The sequence below is a fragment of the Rana temporaria genome, chromosome 8 (genome assembly GCF_905171775.1).
Source record: "Rana temporaria chromosome 8, aRanTem1.1, whole genome shotgun sequence".
NCBI classification, from domain to species: Eukaryota; Metazoa; Chordata; class Amphibia; order Anura; family Ranidae; genus Rana; species Rana temporaria.
Window position 1 is genome coordinate 33,058,153 of NC_053496.1, and position 17,567 is coordinate 33,075,719.

The 17,567-nt window shown below is 44.3% G+C and overlaps 1 protein-coding gene across 2 annotated transcripts in view; it reads left to right on the forward strand.

Annotated features, from left to right (window-relative positions):
• Window positions 1–437: 437 nt before the first annotated feature.
• The window catches only part of GFRA1 (GDNF family receptor alpha 1), a 213,485-nt gene continuing 196,355 nt past the window's right edge, over window positions 438–17,567 (forward strand). Inside the window, exon 1 of one of the 2 annotated variants that reach the window (XM_040361534.1) lies at window positions 438–702. In XM_040361534.1, the coding sequence (XP_040217468.1) occupies window positions 663–702 (40 nt within the window). In that variant the 5' untranslated portion in view covers window positions 438–662. The remainder of the gene's footprint in view (window positions 703–17,567) is intronic. The other variant, XM_040361532.1, reaches the window with a different exon arrangement.

A 17,567-nucleotide genomic window follows, 5' to 3' on the forward strand; every position in this document is an offset into this window, starting at 1 on the left:
GATGTCAGTCTGTACCCCTCTCTGCCCCTTCTGGTGTCAATCATGTTGTACCATTCTCTGCTTCTTCTGAAACCAATCTGTACTCCTCTCTGATGCCAATCTGTACCCCTCTTTGCTCCCTTCCGATGCTATGCCCCCTTCTAATGCCAGTCTGTACCCCATCTCTGCCCCCTTCTGATGCCAGTCTGTACCCCATCTCTGACCCCTTCTGATGCCAGTCTGTACCCCTCTCTGCCCCCTTCTGATGTCAGTCTGTATACCCCTCTCTGCCCCCTTCTGATTTCAGCCTGTATCCCCCTCTGCCCTTTATGATGCCAGTCTGTCCCCCCTCTTCCCTCCTGTCTGATGTCAGTCTGTACCCTCCTGTGCTCCCCTTCTCACCCTCTTGATGCAGTTGCTCCGCCCCGGTCCCCGCCCCTCCCGCACTCTCCGGACTCCGGGACTGGGTGCTCAGCTCGCACAGTGTACCTGGCCGGGATCGAAGGAGGTCGGTCGGTCGGAGCGGAGTGTTGGATTATCTCCCCCTGGATTGTTGTGGATAATTGCCCCGTGTGGAGTACAGACCTGGAACTGTGTCCCCTGGATGTGCCCGATCTCTGGATGGATGTGGATGTTGTCACCCGGGAATATTATTACCAATACCGACCTGCTGAGCTGTAACCATGTTTTATGCCACCCTTTACTTTCTGCTGCCTCTCATGGGTGAGTACCCGGGGAAGGGGAGAGAGGAATGGTACTTATCATGTGCCGGGGATAAAACAACTCTACCGGGACCATAGAAACTGTGCCAAGGAGAGGGAACCAGTACTGGGACCATACAGACTGTGCCAGGGAAGAAGGGGACCGGTACTGGTACCATACAGACTGTGCCAGGGGAGAGGGAACCAGTACTGGGACCATACAGACTGTGCCAGGGGAGAGGGGCCGGTAATGGTGCCATGCAGACTGTGCCAGGGGAGAGGGGACCGTTCCTGGGACCATACAGACTGTGCCAGTGGTGAGGTGACCAGTAATGGGACCATACAGACTGTGCCAGGGGAGAGGTGACCAGTATTGGTACCATACAGACTGTGCCAAGGGAGAAAGGACAGTACTGGGACCATACAGACTGTGCCAGGGAAGAAGGAAACCACTACTAGGGGACTAATACTGGCACCATATCGACTATGCCAGGGGTGAAAGGACTGGTACTGGGACCATACCGACTGTGCCAGGGGAGAAGGGAACCAGTACTGGTACCATACAGACTGTGCCAGGGGAGAGGGGACTAGTACTGCTGCCATACTGACTGTGCCAGGAGAGAGGGGACCAGTACTGGTTCCATACAGACTGTGCCAGGGGCGAGAGGACCAGTACTGGCACCATACAAAGTGTGTCAGGGGAGAAGGGACTTGTAGCAGTACTCCCCATGTGCCAGGGCAGGAACGATCAGTACCATATAGACTTGGCACCAATACATGTTATACATCCCTGTGTAGGGAGATCTGTGGCACAGAGAGGAGAGAGGAACGGTCTCCGTACCCACGATGTGTCAGGGGAGGCGGGAATGGTACCAGTACCATGCAGACTGGCAGCGATCCTTGGCATCAATACACCTTATATGTTGAGATGCCTAGCAGTAATACAGACTGTGCCAGGGAGAAAAGAGAGGAAGGGTAGGGGTGCAGTGCCAGGAGAGAGCAGACTGCCACTGATACAATGTAACCCTGTTCTACACAGTGCCAGGGACAGGCTGGGTGACTGTACCAGGGAGGATGTCTGTGTATACACCACATATCACTGTTTATTTCTATAGATGGGGATATACACTGTGCCAGGGGCAGGCTGTGTGTGGGTACTGTATCATCTGATGATGTGTAGCACTATAGAGCTGTGCCAGGGCACCAGACTGGTACCAGTCCCTCCATCACTGGGCTGTGTGTACATAAACACTTTCCATACCGAGACTGCTGGATACAATGTATAAAGTCTCTGGATACAATGTACAAAGTAGAAGATACAATATCAATACAAAATATCGGAATTCAGATACAATATATAAAGTCTCTTGATAATAGATTGTTAATACATCTAAATACAGATACAATGTATCAATATATAAAGCCCCTGCATACATATAGAATGTCTCTGAGTATAGATACAATGTACAAAGTCTCCTGATACAGATACAATGTATCAGTGTACAAGTCCCTTGATATGAATACAGTTTACATAATGTATAATCTCTGGATATAAATATAAGATGTATCTCCTACTATATATAACATTTCTAGATATAGATCCATTGTAAAAATAATATAAATAATAATAATAAAGTCTCTGGATACAGACACAATGTATTAGTAAATAAAATAAAGTCTCTATATTTTGATATCTCTGGGTCTCTTCTGTGTATATAGTCTCTGAATAAACATTGATAAATATGTAACAACACATAAAATAACATAGCTATATCGCTAACTCTCTGGATACAGGATATAGTATATAAAGTATCAAGACACATATAATGTATGAGTGTATAAAGCTGTTGATATTCTGTAGATCTAATGAATCAGCAGATAAAGTCTCTGGATACAGACACAAGGCATAGTTGTATAATTAAGTCCCTGGAAAGAGATATTTTTGCCCTGTAACTAATGGGACACATTGTGAAGAGTATTCACACTGACTGTATACAGGATATAGCTGGGGGTAGATGAAGATTTATAGGATATGGTGTCAGGGGACAGGCAGGGCAGAGAAAGGGCTTTGTACTTTGGGGTTGGATGGAGATGCATAGGGTGTAGTGTTGTACAAAATTAGAAGATAGGAGTGACAGAGAAAGGACTTTGTATACTGTGGTTGGATGGAGTTGCATAGGATGTAGTGTTGTACAAAATAAGGAGATGGCAGTGACAGAGAAAGGACTGTGCATTGTGGTTGGATGGCGATCCATAGGATGTAGCGTTGTACAAAGTCAGGGAACTGGCAGGACAAAGAAAGGACTTTGTAAAGTGTGGTAGGTTAGAGCTGCATAGGATGTAGCTTTGTACAGAGTCAGGGGACAAGCAGGACAGAAAAAATACTCTGTACATTGGGGTTGGATGGAGATCCATAGGATGTAGTGTTGTACAAAATTAGAGGATAGGAATGACAGAGGAAGGACTTTGTATATTGTGATTGGATGGAGATGCATAGGATGTAGCGTTGTACAAAATTAGAGGATAGGAGTGACAGAGAAAGGACTTTGTACATTGTGATTGGATGGAGATCCATAGGATGTAGCGTTGTACAAAATTAGAGGATAGGAGTGACAGAGAAAGGACTTTGTATATTGTGATTGGATGGAGATGCATAGGATGTAGTGTTGTACAAAGTCAGGGAGCTGGCAGGACAAATAAAGTACTTTGCACATTGTGGTCGGATGGAGATGCATAGGATGTAGCGTTGTACATGTCTGGGAACAAGCAAGACAGAGAAAAGACTTTGTGGTTGGATGGAGATGGGGGATCTCACAGTGATCTGTATGGAGGAGGATACACTACATACTGTATAGAGAACACTTTCTGTAGAATGAAAACTGATCGTGGATACAATGTATCTCTGCATAAAATCTATGTAAAGAAATATATATATATATATATATATATATATATATATATATATATATATATATATATATATATATATATATATATAAATAAAATAACACTATATAACATTGTACATAGTAAATATATATTAGTGAATGAATAAATATGCAGTCTGTCATTGTGTAGAGTAGCCAGTCATATCTACAATAAATCATTGTATATATAGTTTGATATATATAATACATTGCTGTATAAAGGGGCTAAATCTAAATACAATGTGTCACTGTAAACAGTGCCTGGGTATAGTTACAATATAGAACCATACAATGTAAAGAAAGCTAGAATATGACATCGTATTGAGTAACTGAATATTTATCATTATACAGTAGATTCAAGAATGGTGTAAGAGAGTAATTCCACTCAGGGATTAGGGGACAGCAAAGTAACACTGAATAAGTGACTGAATATTATACAATGTATCACATCACAGCATACAAAGTGTACAGAGAGTATATACTGACTATAGTGTAAGATGTGTATATACCGACTATATAGAGAGAGTATAAGGAGTGTATATACTGACTGTATAGAGAATATAAGGAGTATATAGGACTGTATAGAGAGTGTATATATGATTGAATAAAGAGTGAAAGGAGTGTATATACTGACTTTACAGAGAGGGTGTAAGGAGTGTGTATAGTGCCTGTATAGAGAGTATAAGGAGTGTATATAGTGCCTGTATAGAGAGTATAATGAGTGTATATAGTGCCTAGAGAGTATATGGAGTGTATATATGACTGTATAAGGAGTATAGTGCCTGTATAGAGAGTATAAGGAGTATAGTGCCTGCATAGAGAGTATAAGGAGTATAGTGCCTGTATAGAGAGTATAAGGAGTATAGTGCCTGTATAGAGAGTATAAGGAGTATAGTGCCTGTATAGAGAGTATAAGGAGTATAGTGCCTGTATAGAGTGTATAAGGAGTATAGTGCCTGTATAGAGAGTATAAGGAGTATAGTGCCTGTATAGAGTGTATAAGGAGTATAGTGCCTGTATAGAGAGTATAAGGAGTATAGTGCCTGTATAGAGTGTATAAGGAGTATAGTGCCTGTATAGAGTGTATAAGGAGTATAGTGCTTGTATAGAGTGTATAAGGAGTATAGTGCTTGTATAGAGTGTATAAGGAGTATAGTGCCTGCATAGAGAGTATAAGGAGTATAGTGCCTGTATAGAGAGTATAAGGAGTATAGTGCCTGTATAGAGAGTATAAGGAGTATAGTGCCTTTATAGAGGACACAGCAGCTAGAGAAGCCGGTCTAAGGAGTATAAGGAGTGTATATGGTGCCTAGAGAGTATATGGAGTGTATATATGACTGTATAAAGAGTATAAGGAGTGTATACACTGCCTGTATAAAGAATGTATATACTGCCTGTATAAAGAGTATAAGGAATGTATATACTGCCTGTATATGGAGTATACAGTATATACTGACGATGTATAGTCTAGCATCATATGCTGACTGATATATGTTGTGCACTCTATCAGTATAGACTGTGGGGGGTGCATACAATGTACTGTATGTATATATACTGTATAGTGATCAGGACATAGGATATCAGTGTATGTGGTGATTGGATGAGGAGTATCTCTTGATAAACCACTTGTAGACTTGGCAAACTCTCAACAAACAGACCGCATTATAGACCTGAATCTCACTATTCCTTCTACAGAACAAAGCAGAATTGCCGCTGGATATTATGTATTCATATTCTGAGGATACGCAGCACTGTGTATGGAATAGATGAGAAAGAAATTTGGGGTTTTATGCATGAGATTGGGATGGATTCAGATAGAAGTACACACCTACATATATATATATATATATATATATATATATATATATATATATATATATATATACACACACACACACACATATATATATATCCACTAGTACCAGTGTCCAGTATCATACCCCCTTTGAAAATGCAAGCATCTACAATGTGCCATAAAAACCTCAGTGGACCCGTCACCTTCTCTAAGTTACCATGGCCTCTTACATTCAGACATGTGAAAGGTGAAGATGTGCTATGTCATAGGGTACACTGAGGGTACACTGAGGGTACACTGAGGGTACACTGAGGCCTCGTACACACGATAGGTTAAACAGAGGACAGCGGTCTGATGGACCGTTTTCATCGGTCAAAACCGATCGTGTGTGGGCCCCATAGGTTATTTAACCATCGGTTAAAAAAGAAGCCAACTTGCTTTAAATTTAACCGATTGATTCCTAACCGATAGGTCAAAACCGATCGTTAGTAGGCACGACCATTGGTTAAAAACCCGCGCATGCTCAGAATCAAGTCGACGCATGCTTGGAAGCATTAAACTTCATTTTTTTCAGCACGTCGTTGTGTTTTACGTCACCACGTTCTGACACAATCGGTTATTTAACCGATGGTGTGTGGGCGCGACGGACCATCAGTTAGCTTCATCGGTTAACCGATGACGATGCTCCTTCAGACCGTTCTCATCGGATGGACTGATCGTGTGTACGCGGCTTGAGATGTATTGAGATCTACTTCTGAAGCAGCCAGTATACAGAGCCTGGAAGTGGATAAATGATAACTGCTGTGTAAACAGAATGGATGCAGCAGATCCCTGGGTGACGCCAAGCACCTGGATACAACGCATTCTTAAGATTAAAGTAGATGTAAACCTTGCTAAATTAGTGCGCTGTTTATCATAAACAATTTTTTTTATATATATAGTCACATTTTTTATTGCAAAAAATAATTTCTACACCTTTTGCCCATCTCACTGCTGCAGATCTCCCGCAGCCTCTTTGGAGCCACTTCCCCTGTAACAGGGTGACAACGCAAGGTCACAACAGGGAGATAGGGAGAGAGCTTTGTCATCCTTTTACAGAAAGTGCCCGAACAAGGACTTTTATGGCAGAATATTAAGAAAGCTTTCGAATAAGATTGAATATGACTTTTGAAATGACATTAACATGTTAAAGTTTCTATGAGATTTTATTATTGGGTCACATCTACATTAATGGGCTAGTAAAGCAAATAGAAGAAACTGGATACGATACATGCATGGGAATGCAGTGAATGGATGCAGAGCTGGAATACAATGTATACAGAGTGATGATGGGCATGTAATGTGTATAGTGCTAGCTAGTATAATATTACCGCCTGAGGGTCAGAGTCTGGGAGGGGCCCGGGCTCAGTATATAGTGTCTGCAGCTGTGTATATAGTAATGGTGGTATATTACAATGAAAAGCATGAATTTCCATGTATGCCCATCTACACCCCCCAGTATCACTTATCCCTGACAATAACACTTTACCTAATCCCACCACCAAACACTTACACCTAATTCACAATCCAGGCCCAGGGCTGGACTGGGACCAAAATTTGGCCCTGGACTTCATCCAGACCGGCCCACTTTAATTCAATAAAATGCTGCCCTCACCCCCCCATAAAATCACGCCCACCAAAAGGCCCCTACATCAGGGCCGATCCTAGGCAGGGTGCACGGGGTGCTCCGCACCCAGGCGCCGCAGAGGTGGGGGCGCGAAAGCTCCAAAGTGCTCCCCTCCCTCCTCCTTGTCTGTGTCCAGAGCTGCTGCCAATCATCCCGTACACTCCCAGAAATGCTCTCCGAGTGCCACCTTCCAAGTAGCCAAAGATGCCACATATGCCCCGCCCCCTGTAATGTGCTTCTGCTCCCAGAGCGCCCAAGCTACACAGATCTATTGGACAAGTACTGATCTATGGGGACAACTGATGTGGGGGGCTCTGATGGGGACACCTGCTGTGGGGTGTCCCCATCAGATCCGCCACCGCAAGTTTTTGAGGCGAGTGCTTGATTCACAAAGCACTTACCTCAAAACTTGCGGCGGCGTATCGTAAATCCCCCAGCGGAATTCAAATTTCGCGGCTAGGGGGAGTGTACTATTCAAATCAGGCGCGTCGCCGCGCCGATCGAACAGAGCATGCGCCGTCCGCAAATTTTCCCAGCGTGCATTACTCCAAATGACGTCGCAAGGACGTCATTGGTTTCGACGTTTACGTAAATTACGTCCATCCGTATTCGCGAACGACTTACGCAAACAATGTAAAAAATTTAAATTTTGTCGCGGGAACGACGGCCATACTTAACATTGGCTGCGCCTCATAGACCCAGGGGTAACTATACGCCGGAAAAGCCGAACGCAAACAACGTAAAAAAAAAGCGCCGGGCGGTCGTTCGTTTCAGGATCGGCGTAAATGCTCATTAGCATATTCGACGCGTAAAAGACACGGAAGCGCCACCTAGTGGCCGGCCTGCAATTGCAGCCTAAGATCCGACGGTGTAAGTCACTTACACCTGTCGGATCTTAGGCATATCTATGCGTAACCGATTCTATGAATCAGGCGCATAGATACGACCGACGGAAATCAGAGATACGACGGCGTATCAGAAGATACACCGTCGTATCTCTATGTGAATCTGGCCCAGGCAGTTCTTATTTTAGACACTATGATAAATATATATGGAGTTTTATTTGCGTTTGGCTCAGTAGATCCCCCCCCCCCCCCAAGGTGTTTGCCCCCCTCAAAGAACAGGCGGGTGGGCTGTGCCACACTTACCAATCACCATCAAACCATAACGTTACTTTCACTATTACGAAAGCATTGCATTATATTTGCAGCAACTTTTATTACTGTTCATAGCAATCAATACAGTCTAATACTATTAAATCTTACTAGTTGAGTGCTATATGACTGTAAGCTTTATACATCGACAGTATATTTTACAGGACGTGGCAGGTCCAATTGACAATAATAAGTGTCGTGTTTCTGTGGACTTTGTGGGTTTTTAAGCTTTATGAGCTCTTACTGTGGAATGTGGATACACACTTCTTCCTTTTGGGATTTCCTTGACAGTGACATTGTGCTGTAATACAGTCAGTGATCACCAGGGGTCACTATAAGCCATAGCAGTGCCCCAGTATGTGCAATGCCTGGGATGGACATAGGACAGCGCATGGACCTGTGTGCATGGCATGTGTCTGTATTAGCATTGCTTTTATCACAAATGCAGCATAAAGTGGTGCAGGAGGTCAGGAAGAGGTCAGGGGTACCTGTGAAGGATCCCAAACTTATCTCAAATGCCTGTCATCCACTCCTGAAAGATTACAGCTTTAGTCCATCCACACAGGACTTGGGTCAAAAACAATACTGATGTGTGATTTTGGGGTGACAGGTGAACAAGTATTTGACATATGGGGAAGGAGGTGGTGAAAGTTGAGTGAGTCTTTGACATACAGTGGAGTAGGGGGGTGACAGGTGAACCATCCTCTGATATACAGGGGGTGACAGATGAAACATCCTCTGACATGCAGGGGGTGGCAGATGAACCATCCTCTGACATACAGGGGGTGACAGGTGAACAATCCTCTGACATACAGGGGGTGACAGGTGAACAATCCTCTGAGGCCCCGTACACACGACCGAGTTTCTCGGCAGAATTCAGCCAGAAACTCGGTCAGAGCTGGATTCTGACGAGAAACTCGGTCGTGTGTACACTTTTCAGCGAGGAACTCGTCGGGCCGAAAAGAGAACATGTTCTCTATTTCCTGGTTGTTCAATGAGGAAAGTCGGCCCGCCGAGCTCCTCGGCGGCTTCCACACTGAACTCGACGAGGAACTTGATGTGTTTGGCACGTCGAGTTCCTCGGTCGTGTGTACGGGGCCTCACATACAGGGGGTGACAGGTGAACCATCCTCTGACATACAGGGGGTGGCAGATGAACCATCCTCTGACATACAGGGGGTGGCAGGTGAACAATCCTCTGACATACAGGGGGTGACAGATGAACCATCCTCTGACATACAGGGGGTGACAGGTGAACAATCCTCTGACATACAGGGGGTGACAGGTGAACAATCCTCTGACATACAGGGGGTGACAGGTGAACCATCCTCTGACATACAGGGGGTAACAGGTGAATGATCCTCTGACATACAGGGGGTGACAGATGAATGATCCTCTGACATACAGGGGGTGACAGGTGAATGATCCTCTGACATACAGGGGGTGACAAATGAACCATCCTCTGACATACAGGGGGGGGGGGGGGTGACAGGTGACCAATCCTTTGACATACAGGGGGTGACAGGTGAACTATCCTCTGACATACAGGGGGTGACAGGTGAACCATCCTCTGACATACAGGGGGTTACAGGTGATCCATCCTCTGATATACAGGGGGTGACAGGTGAACCATCCTCTGATATACAAGGGGTGACAGGTGAACCATCCTCTGATATACAGGGGGTGACAGGTGAACCATCCTCTGGTATAAAGGGGGTGATATATGAAGAGCTTTTGGCATACTGACAGGTGCTTACCTCTTTTCAGAAATGGACAGAAGACAGGGGTCATCAGACCTAATAGGTTACAGATAACACCTGACTTTATTTGAATTAAGCTCTTGTCCTGACACAAAACATGGCCTGACTGGTTCCTGAACTCTGTACAAATAGAGATGAGAGAATCACATGAAATGGTGAATTGGACAAAACGGATCTTGTCCATCAAATCACATTCTTCCTCTTCTGTGTATGTAAGGATCACACAATCCATGGACATGGCCGGGTCCCCCCAAATCTCTGGACAGGCATTGGTGGAGATTCCATAGTGAGGGAATGATATTATAATCAGGACACAGAGAACATTCCCAATGGGCAGAATCCGAACCGAAATTGCCTGATAAATATTCATCTTCTCAGTGTACGGTTTAACAGTTATCCTAGAAGGCACGTTTATCTTTTTATGTGAGGAAGTCGTCAGGCCAGGAGCTGCGTGTTCAGCATTGGACTGAGGAGTGCCGGAGGGAAGGATCACAATGAGAAATGATTTACCAAATCTAAAATGTAGGAATCCTGATCCAGGATCGGCGGCAGCGCCAGTCATTGCAATTTATGATTTGTGTCCTTATTACTGTAGATTCTGCCTGTAGATCGAATGATTTTGAACTTTTTCAGCAGAGTGACAACGCTGCTCATTCTGCAGTGAAATTCCTGCAGCGTTGTCACCCTGTTGACTAGGTAGACTTTAAAGTAGGGTTGTCCCGATACCACTTTTTTAGGACTGAGTACAAGTACCGATACCTTTTATCAAGTACTCGCCGATACCGAATACCGATACTTTTTTTTAAATGTGTCCCCAAATGCAGCCATGTCCCCCCACAAATGCAGACATGTCCACCCCCAGATGCAGCCATGTCCCCACCCATCCAGCCACGCCCCCCCATATCCAGCCATGTCCCCCATATCCAGCCACGTCCCCCATATGCAGCCATGTCTCCCCCCATGCAGCCATGTCTCCCCCCATCCAGCCATGTCTCCCCCCATGCAGCCATGTCTCCCCCCATATCCAGCCATGTCCCCCATATGCAGCCATGTCTCCCCCCCATCCAGCCATGTCTCCCCCCATGCAGCCATGTCTCCCCCCATCCAGCCATGTCTCCCCCCATGCAGCCATGTCTCCCCCCCATATCCAGCCATGTCCCCCATATGCAGCCATGTCTCCCCCCCATCCAGCCATGTCTCCCCCCATGCAGCCATGTCTCCCCCCCATCCAGCCATGTCTCCCCCCCATCCAGCCATGTCTCCCCCCATGCAGCCATGTCTCCCCCCCATGCAGCCATGTCTCCCCCCCATATCCAGCCATGTCCCCCATATGCAGCCATGTCTCCCCCCCATCCAGCCATGTCTCCCCCCATTCAGCCATGTCTCCCCCCATGCAGCCATGTCTCCCCCCTCATCCAGCCATGTCTCCCCCTCATCCAGCCATGTCTCCCCCCATGCAGCCATGTCTCCCCCCCATCCAGCCATGTCCCCCCCCCCATCCAGCCATGTCCCCCCCCCCATATCCAGCCATGTCCCCCTTACCTGCATCCCCGCTACCGCCGACTGGGTAATACGCGCGGGGAACATTACAGCTTTGAATAGCTGTAATAATTCGCGCCGCGCTGCGTATAGACACTCCCCCTCGCTCGGGATTGGACAGTTCACCCGAGCAAGGGGGAGTGTCTTTACGCGGCGCGAATCATTACAGCTATTCAAAGCTGTAATGTTCCCCGCCCGTATTACCCAGTCGGCGGTAGCGGGGATGCGGCGTAACGGCGGCGGGATGCGGCGTAACGGCGACGACGGCGCGGGGGGGGGAGTATTCTATTTCGGTATCGGGGGTATTTGCGGGAGTACGAGTACTCCCGCAAATACTCGGAATCGGTCCCGATACCGATACTAGTATCGGTATCGGGACAACCCTACTTTAAAGTAACATTAAACAATATCCTTATTCTCTAAAAATAATCCATACACATCCATTACTTAATGGGCTGATAATCTATTCTTATTTTGTTTTTTCCCTTCTTGTAACAATCTCAGTGAGCTCTCAAACCTTTCCTTTTCCCACTCACTTTCATTTGTTTTGAACAAGCAGTTTTGGTCATGTGCATTGCTCTATGCACACTACAAATCCCATAGTGTCTCGTCCATCTGAGGCCTCGTACACACGGCCGAGGAACTCGACGTGCCAAACACATCGAGTTCCTCGGCCAGTTCAGCACTGAAGCCGCCGAGGAGCTCGGCGGGCCGAGAGCTCCCATAGAACAACGAGGAAATAGAGAACATGTTCTCTATTTCCTCGCCGAGCTCCTCGTCGGCTTCCTCGGCCGAAAGTGTACACACGGCCGGGTTTCTCGGCAGAATTCAGCCAGAAACTCGGTCGGAAGCTGAATTCTGCCGAGGAAACTGGTCGTGTGTACGAGGCCTAAGTCATGTTCCTACATAGAGTGGGACCCATTGGGGAACGAACGTAGCCATCCTCTAACAGGAAGTCGGATCACAGCAGCCATTGAAAATGAATTTGGGGTATTTGGAGGAGGATGAGAACAATAGTTTGTCCCAACCCCCGTAATTGTCACTTTTTCCGTAAAGCTTGGCCTGATTGTAAATGTAGGGAAAAATATAAAGGATTGTGAGATAAAATATAGGGAAAAATATAAAGGAATACGAGATAAAATGTAGGGAAAATATAAAAAAATGCGAGATAAAATGTAGGGAAATATATAAAGGAATACAAGATAAAATGTAGGGAAAAAATATAAAGGAATACAAGATAAAATGTAGGGAAAAATATAAAGGAATGTGAGATAAAATGTAGGGAAAAATATAAAGGAATGTGAGATAAAATGTAGGGAAAAAATATAAAGGAATACAAGATAAAATGTAGGGAAAATATAAAGGAATACAAGATAAAATGTAGGGAAATATATAAAGGAATACAAGATAAAATGTAGGGAAAATATAAAGAAATGCAAGATAAAATGTAGGGAAAAATATAAAGAAATGTGAGAAAATGTAGGGAAAAAATATAAAGGTATACAAGATAAAATGTAGGGAAAATATAAAGAAATGCGAGATAAAATGTAGGGAAAATATAAAGAAATGTGAGATAAAATGTACGGAAAAATATAAAGAAATGTGAGATAAAATGTACGGAAAAATATAAAGAAATGTTAGATAAAATGTAGGGAAAAATATAAAGGAATGCGAGATAAAATGTAGGGAAAAATATAAAGAAATGTTAGATAAAATGTAGGGAAAAATATAAAGGAATGCGAGATAAAATGTAGTGAAAAATATAAAGAAATGTGAGATAAAATGTAGGGAAAAATATAAAGGAATGCAAGATAAAATGTAGGGAACAATATAAAGAAATGCAAGATAAAAAACTTAGGGAAAAATATAAAGGAATGCAAGATAAAATGTAGGGAACAATATAAAGAAATGCAAGATAAAAAACTTAGGGAAAAATATAAAGGAATACGAGATAAAATGTAGGGAAAAATATAAAGGAATATGAGATAAAATGTAGGGAAAAATATAAAGGAATGCGAGATAAAATGTAGGGAAAAATATAAAGAAAGATTAGATAAAATGTAGGGAAAATATAAAGGAATACGAGATAAAATGTAGGGAAAAATATAAAGAAATGCAAGATAAAATGTAGGGAAAAATATAAAGGAATGTGAGATAAAATGTAGGGAAAAATATAAAGGTATGCGAGATAAAAAAATTAAATAAAAATAAAATGTAATAAAAAAAATATTTAAATATCATAATAATGAAATATGCTGAATAAAATATATAATGATAAATAAACATATATATACAGTATGTATTAGACTCATACAGCTACCAGAATACAATATTTTGATGATAGTGACCCCTGAAACAAGTTTATGATCAATAGGTTTGTTCAGCTGCAGTTTTGCTCTCATAAATATTAAGACTCGACAGAAAATAATAAAACCAGAACAGAAATGATGGTTATAGTATGCAGGGTTTGGCACAGGGAGGGGGCGGGAGGGGCGACTGCCCTGCGTACAATGATTCACTGTAGGCATAGGGGGCGCCTTCCTTCTGTTAAAGGCCGGGCCGTTTGGCATCTTTGCCCTGGACCCTGGATGACCTTGTCCCAGAACTGATAGTATGGAGCGCCAAAACAACCCCTAAGACAGTGCTTCTCACCTCCTGTCCTCAGGACCAACTAACAGGCCAGATTTTAAGTATTACCTTGGGGAGATGCAGACTAGAATACTGCAATCGCTGAGCAGCAAATGAGATCACCTGTCATGTATTTTATTTATCTTCCAAATCTGGCCTGTTAGTGGGTCTTGTTTGTGATTTTGTGATGATATGCCCCTTCCCTTGTATAATTTGCAGAGTTTGTATTATTATTAGATTGTGCAGATTGCAGAGTTGCTCTATCTAATCCAGGTGACACATGTATAAAAAAGGTGTTTCTGATCTTTCAGCTAGAGGGCGCTACAGCCTCTGCCATCCACAGCCAGGGAAAATGGCAGAGGTGTGTAGTATACAGGTCAGGCATTGTTCCGGCTCACCGATGGATCTGTCTAGGGAATCTATAGCATACTTCTGAATAGATCTATTATTTCCCTATATGTGGGTGTGTTTATATTCTGTTCCTTTACAGTGTGATCTGCTCCTGGTTGTCCAGATCCATTCCCCGGCACTCATTGGGGTTATTTACTAAAGGCAAATCCACTTTGCACTACTTGGAAGTGAAGTCGCTGTAGATCTGAGGGGTAGATCTGAAATGAGGGGAAGCTCTGCTGATTTTATCATACAATCATGTGCAAGCTAAAAATCGCTGTTTTTTTATTATTTTATTTTAAAAACGCAATACGTTTTTGCTCTCATGCAAAGAATCGCACTGCAATTGCAACAAACCGCATTGCGCGAAGCTTGTCACCCGAAACAAGCTCCTGATCCTTTTTCAGACAACAAGCTTCATGCGATGCAGGGTTTTGCGACTGCAGAGAGATTTATCGCGCGACAGCCGTGGCAGAACCACACCACGTTTTTAGACACCATTAACATGAATGGCATCTGAAATTTTTACATTGTGCGATTTGTCATTTTGAAATTGCGAAAAGAATCATAGCGATTCTGCCCGCGATTCAAAATGCACAGGTGTGAAAGGAGCCTTATGCTCTTAAAGTGATAATAAACTCTCATTATTTTTTGTTTAAAAATAACAAACATGTCATACTTATCTGCTCTGTGCATTTTGGTTTTGCACAGAGCAGCCTGGATCCTCCTCTTCTCCGGCTCCTGGCCCCTCCCTCCTGCTGAGTGTCCCCACAACAAGCCGCTTGCTATGGGGGAACCCAATCTGAGCCGCAGCTCCTCGTGTCCATTCAGACATGAAGCTGCTGCTGAGCCCTGTCCCCTCTCATTGGCTCCCTGACTTTGATTGACAGCAGCGAGAGCCAATGGCGCTTTGTTGCTATCTCAGCCAATAAGGAGGAAGAGTCTGGGACAGCCGGGTCTCTTGTGCAACATCAATGGATCGAGATGGGACTCAGGTAAGTATTAGGGGGGCTGGGGGGGAAGGGGCTGTTGCACACAGAAGGCTTTTTATCTTTATGCATAGAATGCATGAAGATAAAAAAAAAACTTCCGACTTTACAACCACTTTAGGGAGGTGGCCTATGACTGCGTGCGTGCGTGTGTGCACATGTGGCCTCAGAAGGACCTTGTGTCATGCATTTTGAAAATGTGTGACTGTCATTGAGAATGAAACTCTGTCTATGAGGGGTCCCCCGAACCTGTTGTGACCCGGGGCCCACAAGGTCTAACTCTGTCCCTGGGGGGGGGGGGTGGTGGCATTCTGAGCCAATTAGACTAAGCAGCTTTTTCCAGCGCTGTCAGTCAACACTGTAAACGTGCTTACAGGAGGAGAAAGAACAGGACCTCATCATCACGCTGCATGCCCCTTCATTGTGAGCAGGCTGAAGGCAGTGATAATGTATTCCTTGATTGTGATAGAGTACTGTTTATGCAGTGTGATGGGGAAGCAGAGGGGAGAGGGGGATCATAGAAGCAGATAAACGGAGTAGTATATATTTGTTTTGTTTTTTTCTCAGGCAGAATAGTCCCCCCCCCCCCCCCCCCCAATGTATGTACTTTTTTCACTGCTGGACCGAAGCTCAGCTTTAAAGTCCATGTCTTATAGATGTTTTTTATTGACATGGCAAGTTGTGTTGATTTTGTGCATTTTTATACTTTCTGGCTTTGGTTGGAAGGCACAATAGGTTAAAACGAGTGATCGACCGTTTATCTGCGAGACTGATTATCTGCGAGACCGATTATCTGTGAGGCCGATATTCACTTTTTTGAAGTATCGTATCGGGCACAAACGTACCTGATATTACCGATATTGCTTCAAGGGGTTTTACCGGGGTGATGCCTGCAGCTGCAGGCGCGTTCGCCGGCTGGCCGAAGACCCGAACAAAGCCGATGCTTAATTCAGGTCTCGGATCTAGTAACCCGGAAGCGGTGTTATGACATCACTTCCCAGATTACTGGCATCTTAAAGTGGTTGTAACCCCTTTACAACCATTTTATGCTGCAGGTAAGCCTATTTTAAGGCTTACCTGTAGCTACCCCAGATATCTCCTAAACCTGAACGATTTAGGAGATGTCCCCTGTCGCCTGTGATCGGCACATGCGCACTGGGGCAAACTGAAGCAACGGCACCTATGTGCCATTGCTTTAGTCCGTGGGCCATTAACGACGGCTCCCGCGCGCACGCACGGGAGTGACGTCACCGCGGCTCCGGCTAATCACAGCGCCGGAGCCGCGATACCCGGAAGTAACCCCTGGGATACATGTCGCCGCCAGAGGGGAAGACGAGGACCGCTGCCGGGGCTTCGATTTAAGGTAAGTAATTCATAATGAGCTAGTATGCTATGTATACTAGCTCATTATGCCTTTGTCTTGCAGGTTTTTTTTCTGGGGGGGGAGGGGGGGTTACAACCACTTTAAAGGCGCCAGTTTTAAAAAAAAATATAAAGACCCCCGATCCTTCCATAAAGAGGACCGGTCACTGCCTATTATTGTCACAAGCGATGTTTACATTCCTTGTGACAGCAATAACAGTGATAAAAAAAAAATAGTGTAAACATTGTTTTTTTTAAATGTACAAAATATCAGTACACGATATCAGTACACAATATCAGTACACAATATCAGTACACGATATCAGTACACGATATCAGTACACGATATCAGTACACGATATCAGTACACGATATCAGTACACGATATCAGTACACGATATCAGTACACGATATCAGTACACGATATCAGTACACGATATCAGTACACGATATCAGTACACGATATCAGTACACGATATCAGTACACGATATCAGTACACGATATCAGTACACGATATCAGTACACGATATCAGTACACGATATCAGTACACGATATCAGTACACGATATCAGTACACGATATCAGTACACGATATCAGTACACGATATCAGTACACGATATCAGTACACAATATCAGTACACGATATCAGTACACGATATCAGTACACGATATCAG